Source organism: Jaculus jaculus, chromosome 5 (assembly GCF_020740685.1).
Source record: "Jaculus jaculus isolate mJacJac1 chromosome 5, mJacJac1.mat.Y.cur, whole genome shotgun sequence".
Classification (NCBI taxonomy): domain Eukaryota; kingdom Metazoa; phylum Chordata; class Mammalia; order Rodentia; family Dipodidae; genus Jaculus; species Jaculus jaculus.
In genome coordinates, this window is record NC_059106.1 from 107,662,304 (window position 1) to 107,676,573 (window position 14,270).

At 45.1% G+C, this 14,270-nt stretch overlaps 1 protein-coding gene across 1 annotated transcript in view; it reads right to left on the reverse strand.

Moving 5' to 3' along the window:
• Efr3b (EFR3 homolog B) overlaps nt 1–14,270 on the reverse strand; it is a 118,708-nt gene that overhangs the window by 56,252 nt on the left and 48,186 nt on the right. The window contains exons 2-3 of the mRNA XM_045149009.1: nt 6,641–6,717; nt 5,559–5,686 (exon numbers count right to left, since the gene is read on the reverse strand). Of these exons, the coding sequence (XP_045004944.1) occupies nt 5,559–5,686; nt 6,641–6,717 (205 nt within the window). The remainder of the gene's footprint in view (nt 1–5,558; nt 5,687–6,640; nt 6,718–14,270) is intronic.

Sequence of the window (14,270 nt, forward strand, 5' to 3'; positions counted from 1 at the left end):
CCTGTAGTTGGATACAGGGAAATATACCAAGAAGTAAAGATGTATAGAGAACGGTCAAATTTTGCTGTTTTGTCTATCAGTGTTCATCACACCCATGGCCATGACCACTTTGAAATTCCCTACTGCCCTATCTTTCTGTCCACATCTAGTTGTTCTGATGATGCCAAACTCTGATGCTTCGGGACTCTCAGACAACTGGAGAGGAGTGACAACGCAAGGAGGCTGTCAGAAGAGGGTGGTTCTGCTACATAGGGTCAAACCATAAACAGAGATGCCCTCACGAGGCAGGAAGACAGCAGCCTCTTTCACCGTCTGCATGTGAATACTTTGCCCTTCCAAAACTGCCATCAGTGATGAGGAGGTGAAGGTGCAGGTGGCACTGTGCAGGAGGTGGTGCAGGAGACAAGACATGAGCACTAGCAGACTGTGCTCTCCAAATGTGACTAAAGCCCTTCACAAAGCCTTCAGGCTGCAGCTACCTGGATGCTGCCAAGGCTATTTTTAACAGGAAGATGCCAATTTTGAATTGCAGTTCTAAGGGCAGAGGAAGGATTTGCAAAGGCTCTGCTGGCTATGGGCATTTTAATTGCAAGAACCATCGCTGCATAGAGTACAGGCAGAATTAGCATTAAATGTTTAATGCTATTGCTTGCACATTAGCTTTAGGTTCAATCTAGGATAAAGAAATTTATTCTTGCTTGAATATACAGTACATCTTTATATAGGCAGCACACACAGAATTCATGCTCTTCTTATTGAACGTGTAACCTACTTTTATTATACAGAATAACCATAGAAATACATTAGTTTGCATTCTGCTTTAATACCGGGGTAGCCTAATTTAAGATTTGCAGGCTGAGGCTACAGCTCCGGGGTAGAACACATGCTTGGTATGCATAAGACCTGGTGTTTGATCCCCAGTACCCCCTCACACCCCTCCCCCATAATTTCTTGGTGATCCCTGAGTCTGGACCTCAGGACTCCATAAGCCAATCTTCTTGGTACTGGTCATTGAGTAGGTATGCATGGTGTGGTGTTCATGGCTATGCTAGGGGTACATTGAGGAAGATTTTGGAAGTTGAGAAACATGAAGTTTATTCTTTTTTTTTTTTTTTTTGAGTTTATTCTTAAGCTACGATTTGAGGTCATGTGCTGAAGATCCTGTTGAGCAGTATTAACCTGGGGAGACCAGACAGGAAAGATGGGATGCAAGGAAATGATTCCCAAGCTGCTGAATCTGAACTAAAAAAGGCTAATCATCTGAGCTGAGAAAAAGGCAGGAGAAGAGGGAAGTGGGGAGTGGAGGAAAGGGCTGCAGAATAGGACCAAAAGGCCTTATGAACAGCTGAGAACCTACCCAGCTCTCAGCCCGTGAGCAATATGAGCAGGGCTATCTCAGAGTCCTCTTCTCATCCAATCTATGATTTTGGCATAACAATAGGGTAGCAACAAGTACAGGGCGCCCTGCAGTCCAGTCTTTTACTGTGGAAGTGACACACACTCAATAGGGAACATAAAGTAGCTGCTACAACACAAAATTAAGCAAATAAACAATAATAACCCCAAAACAAACACCATTGGCAAAATGAATGTTCCTATTAACATACTGGCTGGATTTTATTTTCTAGTCACCAAGATTTGTTGTTGATTTGTTTTGTTTTTTTTGAGGCAGGGTCTCGCACTTGCCCGGGCTGACTTTGAATTCGCTCTGTAGCTCAGGCTGGCCTTGAATCCTCTTTCCTCCACCATGCTGGGACTATAGGCATGCACCACCACACCTGGCTTTTTGATATGTATTTATTAATCTGACTACACATGCTTTGTAGTATATAATTATAATTATTATATATATTATATGATTATTAATTATTATAAATAATTGTATTCTTGTTCCTTAATGCATTTTTTATTTTTTTTAAACTTTTTTTTTAAGAAATGCATTTGTAAGCAGAGAGACAAAGAGAAAGAGTGAATGGGTGCTCTGGGGATGCTTGCCAATGCAAACACACTCCAGATGCATGCACCATCTTTTGAATCTGGCTTTATATAGGTGCTGGGGAATCAAACCTGGGCCATAAGACTTTGCAGGCAAGTGCCTTTAACTGCTGAGCTATCTCTCCAGTCCCTACCTTTTTTATTATAAAGTAAGCTTCTTTATAAGCACCATGTTTGTCTTTGAAATGAGAGCCACTGTAATTTGCTAAATTCTACTCTTGCCAGACACTCATTTCTACTTTTTCATTGTTATATAAAAAAAAAAACCCATAATCTCCAGGCATGGTGGCACATGCCTATAATCCCAGAATGCAGAGGTAGAAGCAGGAGGATCAGGAGTTCAGGGCCACACTTGGCTAAATAGTGAGTTCAAGGCCATCCTGTACTACAACTTCTCATGTGTTAAGGTGAACAGTATTTAGGACTGATTCTTTGAGAACAGATGACAAAAAATAAATTACTAAATTAAAGGTCATAAGTGCTTTTGAAGCTCTTGACACATTTCAGAATGGCTTTCTGGACAATTTTACTCAATTTTTACTTTCTCTAGAAAAGCATGAAAATGACTATTTTTTTAATCTCCTTGTTAATACCAGAATAATTTTTTAAAATTTTTTTTTTTAATTTTTTATTTATTTATTTGAGAGCGACAGACACAGGGAGAAAGACAGAGAGAGGGAGAGAGAGAGAATAGGCGCGCCAGGGCTTCCAGCCTCTGCAAACGAACTCCAGACGTGTGCGCCCCCTTGTGCATCTGGCTAACGTGGGACCTGGGGAACTGAGCCTTGAACAGGGGTCCTTAGGCTTCACAGGCAAGTGCTTAGCCGCTAAGCCATCTCTCCAGCCCTAAAATTTTTTTGTTTATTACTTTTATTTATTTATTTGAGAGTGATAGAGAGAGAAAGAGGCAGATAGAGAGAGAGAGAGAAAATGGGCGTGCCAGGGCCTCCAGCCACTGCAGACAAACTCCAGATGCGTGTGCCCCCTTGTGCATCTGGCTAACGTGGGTCCTGGGGAATCGAGCCTCTAACCGGGGTCCTTAGGCTTCACAGGCAAGCACTTAACTGCTAAGCCATCTCTCCAGCCCAATACCAGAATATTTATATTTGAAAAATATTTGAAAAAATAATTTCAGCACTAGAGGGATGGCTCAGGGGTTAAGTGCACTTGCTGCACAAGCTTGAGGGCTGAGACTGCTAAAGTTCAAATCTCCAGAACCCATGTACACAGCTAGGTGTGGCCATGCACATCTGTAACTCCAGTCTTGGGGAACAGGGAACAGAGAATTGCTGGCAAGCTCCAGAATCAGTAAGACTCTGTTGCAAAGAAAAATAAGTGGGTGAGTGACAGAAGGAGACAACCAGTGTTCTCCCCGAGCACAACAGGTGAGCCCATGGACCACTTCATCAGCACACTCACGTGTACACACTATACACATCACACCACACAAAAGCACATGCAAAAATAATTTTGATAGCATGATATCTTAGTGCACTGATGCCTTTGATTATAAGTTTGTTGAATATTAACCACATTACTTTAGCAAGTGTTTTTTTTTTTTTTTGTGTGTGTGTGTGTGTGTGTGTGTGTGGTGTGCTGTGTGTAGTGTATGTACATGTGTATGCAGATGGACATTCTACACACACAATGCACATGTATGCAGAAGCCAGAGTGAGAATGCTGGGTGTTCTCTCTATCATTCATTGCATATTTTCTTGAAAAGGAATTCCCCACTGAACCCAGGGTTGCCCTTTTATCAGTCAAATGGACTGACCAGCAAACCCCAGTGGTTCTCTGGTCTCTGTTTCCCACAGGACTGGGTCACAGTGGAGAACCCCATCCAGCATGCTTTTGGCTACGCCCAACTGTATCTGTGGATGCTAGGGACCTGAACTTAGGGAAAACCAGGCCCTCTCAGGTCCTCACGCTTGCATGGCAACGTTCTTACCCACTGAGCCATCTCCCTACCGCTGCAAGTGGCTTCTCTGTGGCCTCTGTTGAAATCTTCCCACTCCACCTCCGCAGCATTTGTTATGTGCCACTTATTAATGTATGAGCTTGAATCCTTTGTCCTATGTATTGCAATATTTATTTTTGGTATTTGCCTTTTTTTTTTTTTTTTTTTTTTAATAAATTTTTATTTATTTATTTATTTGAGAGCGACAGACACAGAGAGAAAGACAGAGAGGGAGAGAGAGAGAATGGGCACGCCAGGGCTTCCAGCCTCTGCAAACGAACTCCAGACGCGTGCGCCCCCTTGTGCATCTGGCTAACGTGGGACCTGGGGAACCGAGCCTCGAACCGGGGTCCTTAGGCTTCACAGGCAAGCGCTTAACCGCTAAGCCATCTCTCCAGCCCGTTTTGGTATTTGCCTTTTAAGTTTGATGGTTTCTCTTTTAACATCAAGATATTCAAATTTTAAAACAGCTAATCTCCATCACTTCTTTAAGATTTTTTTCTAAACACAGAAAGTCCTTCTCTCTCTAAGCTGACAAATATTTTACTAAAGTGTGTGTGTGTATATATATATATATATATATATATATATATACATACATATATATATATATTTTTTTTTTTTTTGAGGTAGGGTTTCACTCTAGTTCAAGCTAACATGGAATTCACTAAGTAGTCTCAGGGTGGCCTCGAACTCATGGTGATCCTCCTACCTCTGCCTCCCAAGTGCTGAGATTAAAGGCATGCACCACCATGCCCAGCTTAAAGTGATTACTTTTTAAAAGACAGGGTCTCATGTATCCAAGGCTGGTGTTGAACTTGCTTTGTAGCCAAGGAAGGCCGTGAATTTCTAATACTGTTGTCTCCACCTTCTGAGTGCTGGGATTACAGAGATCTTCCACCATTCCCCATTTATATGGTACGAGGGATTGAACTCAAGGTCTTGTGCATGCTAGGCATACACTCTAAAACTGAGCTATATCCCTAGCTCCACAGAAGCATATTTTCAGTGAACAACCCATCTCAACCTTGCCTTCTCACTACAGCGTAGGTGGCTCCATCTCACCTTTTAAGACAGTGAGCTGAGGAGATGGAGCAGGTTGATGAGAGTAATGATATTTTCTGAGGAGGACTGATTCTTCCCAGCCCCAGACTGTGTGAGGGTTCCTGCGAAGACACATAAGGATTCAGCAGATGCCAAAGTTGAATCTTGAGGAGGCAACATGCTCTCTTCCCAATACTGACAAAAGTATGCAAGTTCCCCTGCCATTGGCAGAGCATGTGGAATCCCCTCCCTGATCCAATCTCATTTCCTCAGTCTCTCCAACTGCCTAGTCTATTATTATTTTCTTGAAATGTTATTATATTATTTTGCCCTAATAATGTAATGAAGTTGGTTTTTTTTTTTTTTTTTTGATTTTTGAGGTAGGGTCTCACTCTAGCCCAGGCCGACCTGGAATTAACTATGTAGTCTCAGGGTGACCTTGAACTCACTGCGATCCTCCTACCTCTGCCTCCCGAGTGCTGGGATTAAAGGCGTGCGCCACCACGCCCGGCTCTGTAATGAAGTTTTTTAAATCCACTTCATTCCTTCCTATAGCACTTACCCATAGCGATGGCGACCCACATCTCGGATAAGCCTCTCTGAGAGGTAGGCACCAATGCGGTCTAGCTTTTCTGGAGCTGACAGGGCATAGAAGGTCAGTTTCTCCATGTTGGTCTTCACCAAGCCATCCTATAGAAGACAAACAGTTCAAAATCACCATGGCCAGAGTATGGAAGAAGGGCACAAATCTGCAATACATTATAATTCAACTGAACTGACATTTAGACTGTCTATCATGCACAGGCTGGGGATCAGGAATACAGAGATGATGAAAAGCCTGTCCCTGCCCACCAGCAAGTCACAATCTAACCTTAAGTTAGCTATGAACAAATAAGAATAGTGACAGAAAAAGCTGTGTGCATGTGTGTGTATGTGTGTGTGTATGTGTGGATGTATACATATGTGGGTGTGGTGTGCATGTTAATACATGGGTATGTGAATGAATGACAAGGCACAAGTCTTCACTAAAATATACTGGGGTGGGAGACAGAGACTTTGAATTAAGATATGTGGGTATTCAGTGCCAAGACAGTTGTGCAGCTCAGGGAATTCTCCAGGAGATGCTGGAAATGGAACCCTCTAACTGTGAACCCAGAAGAGGCCACTGATTCCCAGCTAGCAAGTCAGGTGCATCAAATCCTGATATTCTAGGTAGGATACAGTGCACAGCATGGCATGACACATGCAGGGGCAGCTTGGAAGCCAAGAAGTCAGGCCTCCTGTGCCCACACACCCAGATGCCTGGCAGATGCCAGAGGGAGCCAGGGAGAGAGAGACATGAGCACCTGAGCCAAAGCACTAGACAGGGGAGCACCTCTACTAAACGGCAGGGGACATTTCCTTTGGGAGAAAGAAAACCTGTGATGGGTGACAAAGACGTGTCAACTATACAGCAACAGCCCACACATGTCAAAACACATTTCCAGCCACTTTCTGCACACCTGCCTTCACAGTGAGCCAGACACCCTCACCCTTCGTGCCCCTGCAGCTATTTACCACCCCAAAGGCTGTGGGCCAGGCTTCTCTTGGGAAGGCCAGAAGCCTTCCCAACACAACTGCCACAGAGTCCCAGATGTGACCCACCTCAGGGTCCTCAGGAAAGATGTTGTCAACCAGCCTTTTGTATCTAGGGCGAAGGGCACCACAGCAGCCACACACACCTGGAATAGAAATAAGAAAAACCCATGAGCAAAGCCTCCTGGTTGGGTTTATAGAGACCAGAGAGCCTATGAGAAACAAAGCCAGAGTGAAGGGTCAGGTATGGTTCTTCCCAGGGTTGAGGTCTCTGTTGCTTCCAGACCTCTACGTATCAAGACCTTTGATGGCTTTTCAATGTCTTTCACCTGAGGTCAGGCAGAATGGAGTGTGTGGAGGTGAAGCCAGGCCTCAGAGGAGCACACAGAGAGGCTAGGACTGGTGGATGGGGCTCATGTAAACGTCAGGCACTGCCCCCACTCTGCCCTGCCGTCACAGACCCATGCGTGCACGCCACCCAGGGCACTTTCGGGACAGTGCCATGCAGCTGCCTTCTGCAGCCCAAGAGCAGCTGAGCGTCCTAGAAGCAGGTGACTGCGCTTCCTGCTTCCTCCTCACCCTCCGTGTTGTTCCCTGAGCCACAGTTTCCCCCCACCAGTCCTCTCCTCCACCCCTCCTATTACATAGTGTTACTTATACCCTGATAAAGTAACATCTGAAATGTGTCTTTAAAGCTCTTGTCTGTGGTACTTGAAAACTGTGGCTGGAGAGCTGAACCGAATTGTGGGCCATCGGGAGTGAGCCCCTCTGCCAGGCTGTAACCATGTCCCCCTCCCAGACACGCACCAATCTGGCAAATAAAACACTAAGAACAATGTGGCACGTTTTTATGAAATCAAAGTTACCCATTGAGAAGACTTCCTCCTTGACCTTTGGTGTGGGAAGTCAACGACAAAATGATCCGTGTCAAACCCAACTCTAGGTCCCACCCACCATAAGCTGTTCAATGAACAGAGGAAATGGAAACATCTGGGAGCTGTCACTCCTCTTCAGCCTTCTCCCCAGGCAGGACCTGCTTCTGCTGTACCACTTAGCGTTGCATGGAGGGGTGTTAAAAGTGGGGGGATATGAGTATCACAGAGGATCCTGGCCAGGGCCTGGGAAAGTCTACACTCCCCTCCCCAAATAGGTGCCAGGATTTGATCCCTAAAATCTGGCTTCAGTGGTCATAGGCTTAACCACTCTATCTATGGGTTGACTATAGTCAGAAAGCTAGGAAAACTCAAAGAATGTGTAAAGAGAAAGCACATTGGGACCCTCTAAAGCCTCTGCATTTCCACCCAGCACAGGTGGTATTAACATCCCAGTAGGCAGCCATACTTTCTGCAAAGCACAGGATGTCTTTTAAGAGTTTAGACTCAGGGGTCAGACAGGCCTAGGCTGAAAGCAGCTCTTCCAATTTTTTACCCTATGACTTTGATTAAGTAATTTAATATAAATCCACATTTCCTCATATATATCATGAAGATGGCAATAGTTACTGCCAGGGTGGACTCTCTGAGATCCTGCATCTGCTCTAAAGCCCAAAGAGCAGAAGGGGCTAGACTGACGTGAGGAACCACTGTGCCCAGACTGTACAGCTGTCTATCTGGGATTAACAAGGAGCTCTGGGAGCCACCTGAGCAGTGGGTGACAGTAAGGCTCCACCGACAGGTGGCATGCAGGTTGGCACAAATGTTGGGATGTCAGGCAGAGAGATGTAAGGTGGGAGCCACTAAAGGCTGGGGAGCTGACTAACTTTTATCAAGACAGGAGAGAGAGCTGAGAATGTTGGCATTTGCCTTTAATCCCAGCACTGGGGAGGCTGAGTTAGGAGGACTGCCATGAGTTTGAGGCCACCCTGGGCTACGGAATGAGTTCAAGGTCAGTGTGGGCTAGAGTGAGACTCTGTCTTAAAACAATAAAAAGATAGGAGAGGAGCTGGGCATGTGCATGCCTTTAATCCCAGCACTCAGGAGGCAGAGGTAGGAGGACTGCCATGAGTTCAAGACCACCCTGAGACTACATAGTGAATTCCAGGTCAGCCTGAGCTAGAGTGAGATAGGAGAGGGAGTCAAATAAAATGTGAACAGTCCTAGAGAACAGCAGCACCCTGCAAAACTGGGTAAAGCAGAGTTGGTTGGGAAAATCGAGATGGGACCACCTACAGGCAGTAGGCTGGAGCCTTGAAGGTCACCCACTTGCAGGCTAAGGGTAGGGATGGATGGAGAAGGAAGGAGAAAAGGCAGAGTCGGCAAAGACGGCTTTCCCCTCCCCTGTTTTTGAGGGCTTCTCCTCCACCACATTTCTGTTTAGCATGCCACCTTAATTTCCTTTCTACTTCTGCCTCTTCCCTAACACCTTCCAAACCTAGACACTGGAACCTTGAGGTGGCTCACACTGTCTCAGAAAGTGCTCTTAAAGACCAAAACTACCAAATTGATCATCTAATTAATTCACAAGCTACTGGTAGCTATACTAAAGTCTTCAGCAAAATATATGCATTTGTTTGTTGGAGGAAAAAAAGCCCAAGGGGGCTGGAGAGACGGCTTAGCAGTTAAGAAGCTTGCCTGGAAAGCCCAGCAGCCAGAGTTCGATTCCCCAGTACCCACATAAAGCCAGATGCACAAAGTGGCAAACGCATCTGGAGTTCATTTGCAGTTGCTGGAGGCCTTAGCATGCCCATTCTTTTTTTTTTTTTCTTTCTCTATTTTATACCTTTCTCCTTGAAAACAACTGAATTTTTTTTTTTTAATTTTACAAAAAGGGCTGAAGAGATGGCTTATCAGTTAAGGCACTTGCCTGTAAAGCCAAAGGACTCAGGTTCGATTCCCCAGGACCCATGTAAGCCAGAAGCACAGGATGGCACATGTATCTGGAGCTCATTTGTGGCAGCTGAAGGCCCTGATATGCCCATTCTCTCTCTATCTGCCTCCCTCTCTCTCTCAAATTGATTTTTTAAAAAATAAATCTGAGAGGCAAAGGAAATAATCCTAACCTTAGAACCTTCCAGACATTTGGTGTCAAGAATGTTCATATGAGAACACCAGCACACTGGTGTCTGCAAGCTTTTCTTTCTCTTTCTGGGCTCTGAAACTTTGTCTGTTTTGAATCCTTTATAAACCTAGTTTTGAACAAAATATGGTAGAGAGGCAAAATGAATAGCCTGGGATACTAGAAAAAAAGTCATTGAAAGAATATGGGGCTGGGAGATGGTTTAGCAGTTAAAGAAGCTTGTTTGCAAACCCTGCTGGCCAAGGTTCAAATTCCCAGTACCCACATAAAACCAGATGCACAGTGTCACATGCATCTGTACTTTGAAGGGGCAAGAGGTCCTGGTGTGCCAATTCTTTCCCCACTCATCTCTTTCTCCCTGCTCACAAATAAAAATATTTGTAAATTTATTTATTTATTTGAAAACAACAGACAGAAGGAGGCAGAGAGAGACAGAGAGACAGAAAGAGAGAGAGAGAGGGAGGGAATGGCCACTGCAAATGAACTCCATATGCATGCGCCACCTTCTGCATCTGGCTTATGTAAGTCCAGGACAATCAAACCTCAAACTGAGATCCTTAAGCTTCACAGGCAAATGCTTAAGCACTAAGCCACCTCTCCAGCCCCCAAAATATTTTTTAAATAATAATTTTGTCCAGGCATGTGGTATACTCCTTTAATTAACCCACTTGGGAAGCAGAGGTAGGAGGACTGTCACTAGTTCAAGGCCACTCTGAGACTACATGATGAATTCTGGGTCAGCCTGGGCTAGAGCAAGACCCTACCTCAAAAAAAAAATGACAAAAATATTAATTGCCAGACGTAGTGGCATAAGCCTTTAATCCCAGCAATCAGGAGACAGAAATAGGAGGATCACTGTGAGTTTGAGGCCACCCTGAGACTCCATAGTGAATTCCAGGTCAGCCTGGGCTACAGTGAAACCCTACCTCGAAAAAACAAAAAACAAAAAATAGTTTTGTCAGTTGTAATTTACAACAAGGTGACATCAAAGGCAGGACTGGTGGATGAATATAACAGCATACAGCTGACCATATCCCAACTGGAATAAAATAACAGAGTTAGCCAGGATACCAAATCCAGGGCTGAATTATTTTGCTTTTTTTTTTTAATCTGTAATATGTGTAAGGAGGGAGGGAGAGACAGGACAGAGAGAAAGAGAGAGAGAGAATGAGTGCACCAGGGCTTCTATCCACTGAAAATGAAATTCAGATGCGTGTACCACCTCGTGCATCTGGCTTTATGTGGGTACTGGGGAATCAAACCCAGGTCATTAAGCTTTGCAGGCAAATGCCTTTACAGCTGACCCATCTCTCTAGTCTGTCTGCTCCCTTTTAAAAAGTGGTATTTTTCTGTTAAGTGTCTTCACTGGTGATTTCTTTCTCTCCCATTGAACTGCATAGCTTCTCCCAGCTTTCTTTCAGCTGGTCTACATGGAGGAGGTTTTCAGCTCAGCTTCAACAGGATTTCTCAGTGACCTTGCAGCCCAAGTATATGGAGTCTTCAGCAATAGGGTCTCACCATCTATTCCTGGTGGGAAACCAAGGGCCTTGGCAATGGCCTATAATGTTTTGGGGGCATCAGGGACCTCCCTAGCCAACAACTCACTGGAAGGTATTCCATACCTGGCATGGAAAATTTTCTAGTTACAATTTATGGCTCCTAAGTGTTCCATTGTCCAAAAAGTAGGTTTCCATATAACTTATTTATAATCTCTTAGATTTTGATTAGCCCTCTCTCTACCTTTCCTTTACTCAGTCTCTTCCTTTGACTTCACTTAGGCCTTTTCACCCCATTAATCTGTTCTTCTACTTACAAATATATAATACCATCCTATTAAAGTTTCCCCTCCCTCCCTTTCTATTCCCTTTATATCTCCTTTCTAGCTTACTGGCCTCTGCTACTGAATTTTCTTCCTATTCACACAGAAGTCCAGTCATTTGTAGCTAGGATCCACATATGAGAGGGAACATGTGATGATTGGCTTTCTGGGCATAAGTAGCCACAGGGTAGAAAGCTCAAGTGTAGTCTCTCTGTACTTCCTGAGCAGGTAATCTGAGGAAAATTGGAGATAAGGTTCTCTCTAGATAAGGAAAGAGCTGGGGAGGGCTGGCCTCAAACCAGCCTCTGAGAGCCAAAGCAGAAACCATAGCACTCTCAGATAGCTTCGGACCCGATTCAGAACAGGTGAATTTAATGAAGCTCCAACCCAGCCAGGAAAAACAAAGAAGACATTAAGACACAATTGAAAGCAGTTCACTGGAGCAAGAATTCAAGTAATAGGCTTGTATGTTTTTTACACTTGCTCCTGCAAGCACTGATTCTTAATGCTAGTACATAGAAGAGGGTGGTGAGTAACTCACAGCCATGCCAATAAAGTTAAATTACCTGTTAATTCAGAGCCATTTTATTTGAAGGAGAGACACACTCTCTACCTGGCTTGTTTCTTTCTCTGGATTGTGTCTGGTACACCTCAGTACACCAAAGGTGCTTTTTTTCTTTCTTTTTTTTGGTTTTTCCAGGTAGGATCTCACTCTAGCCCAGGCTGACCTGGAATTCTCAGGGTGGCCTCGAACTCATGGTGATCCTCCTACCTCTGCCTCCCAAATGCCAGGATTAAAGGTGTGTGCCACCACAGCTGGCCCCAAGGTAAATTTCTAAAGGGTGCTTTTCTGAACTAAGACCTGTTTCACCTATGCCTATTTTATGTAAGGAAAAGTGATATGACCACTTTCACTGGTATTTAGCTGTTCTGGAAACCAAAAAGTCAGATGATTAACAGAATGTTCAGGGACAGGACTTCAGTGTCGCCCTCCAAGTTGAACACTAAGCCCAAGAAGAGCTGCTCCAGCCCCTTGGCCTCTTCTCTCCCTAGGGGCTCATACTGCCCCAGCTGCCAGGATTCTTCGATGGTCCTGTCTGAGGACACTTGCGCTTAAGACCCCTCCACTTCTGGAACATTCTTGCCAACATCTTTAGGGCTCCTCACTCATTTCTGTCCATATGTTGCCTAGCTGAGGAACTTCCTGACCACTGATCCCCTTTTATTCTCTGCAGTGACTTATTCCTTTTCATAGCACTTCTCCCCTCCCCCAGTGATTCCTATGTCCACATTGTGCCTCTGCAAATAATCTCAAGGGCAGGGGCAGCCCCAGGCACAGGCAGGTGGCAGGTGGTAGGAGGTGGGTGTGCATACTTGTCAATGAAGGAATGGACAACTGTGATTGAGGACAAGCAATGGCGAACTTCCATGTCAGCAAGGATATGACATGACAGCTCCTCAGGTGCCTGCAGCATTCCTCTGAGTGCATGGATAGATCTCTGGTCTCGGTCTGTAAGGCTGCCATTGCCTGCAGCTCCAGAAGCCCATTTCCCTCCAGGGCAAGGACTGTGGCAGACATGCTGAGTATGAGTAGCCAGGGGTCAAGATCCTCCTGCCCACCAGTGCCACAAACTGGCCTCCTGCCTGGCTAGTCCTATCTCCCCCATATCTTGCTGGTCCTGAATTGTGTGAGCTAAGCCCATCAAATTACCTTTTCCTGTTGTGAGTATATAACGCCCCTCAGGGACTGGAGCTCAGCATGAGAATGCTGGCTCAGCTCTGGCTGTGCCACATGTGACAGTGGATGGCCCAGATACTGGCAGCCTCCTGGATAGTGGCTTTCACCTAGGTGCTGGCAGCCTCCTGGACAGCACCCCTCACCTGGCCTGCTGGCAACTGTCAATAGCCTATGCTCTGGCAACCCCATCCTGTGTCCTCAAATGATTATGCTCTTGGCCAGACCTACCTGTGACCAGGCAATTAGAAATTGGAAACAAAATCTCAACCATTAAACATACAAACTTTTCAAAAGCTAAGTATTCTCTGACAACCCCACACCCACAGCCCATATGACCTGCCAGGTCCTGCAAGATACAAGGGAATCCCCTTGGAAGGTTTTTCCTTTATTGCCTCACTGTCCCTGGCTCCTGGGCTGATTAGTATCCAACAAACCCAAGGTTTTTTTTTTTTTTTTTTTTTTTTTTTTGGTTTTTCGAGGTAGGGTCTCACTCTGGCTCAGGCTGACCTGGAATTCACTATGTAGTCTCAGGGTGGCCTCGAACTCACGGTGATCCTCCTACCTCTGCCTTCCGAGTGCTGGGATTAAAGGTGTGCGCCACCACGCCCAGCTCGTCCCCAGGGTTTTTATCACCTGCTCTGGGCTGAGCACTTTACAAATATGTCACATAGTACTTGTTACAATTTTATACAGTAGGCACTATACTTTCTGACCACAGAAAGAGGTGATCTGAGAAGCACCCTGCCGAAGATCACATAGCATGCGCCTCTTTGCCAGAAAGCTACCATAATTCTCTCACTACTATATCCAAAATGTATCCTGTAGTCGTTTGAATCAGCTGTCCCTGATAAACTAATGTGTTCTGAATGCTTTGTCCCCAGCTGGTGGAAATTTGGAAGGTGTAACCTTGCTAGAGGAAGTGTGTTGTTGGGGGTAGTCTGTGGAGTGTTACAGCCAATTTTCCCTTGCTAGAATAGCGTTCATTCTCTTGCTGTAGTTTTCCACCTAACGTGGCAGAGGTGATGTTCAGCCCCTGCTCATGCCATCCTTTCCCTGCCATCATGAAGCTTCCCCTTGAAACTACAGGCCAAAATAAAAACTTTCTTCCCAGAAGCTGCAATGAGAAA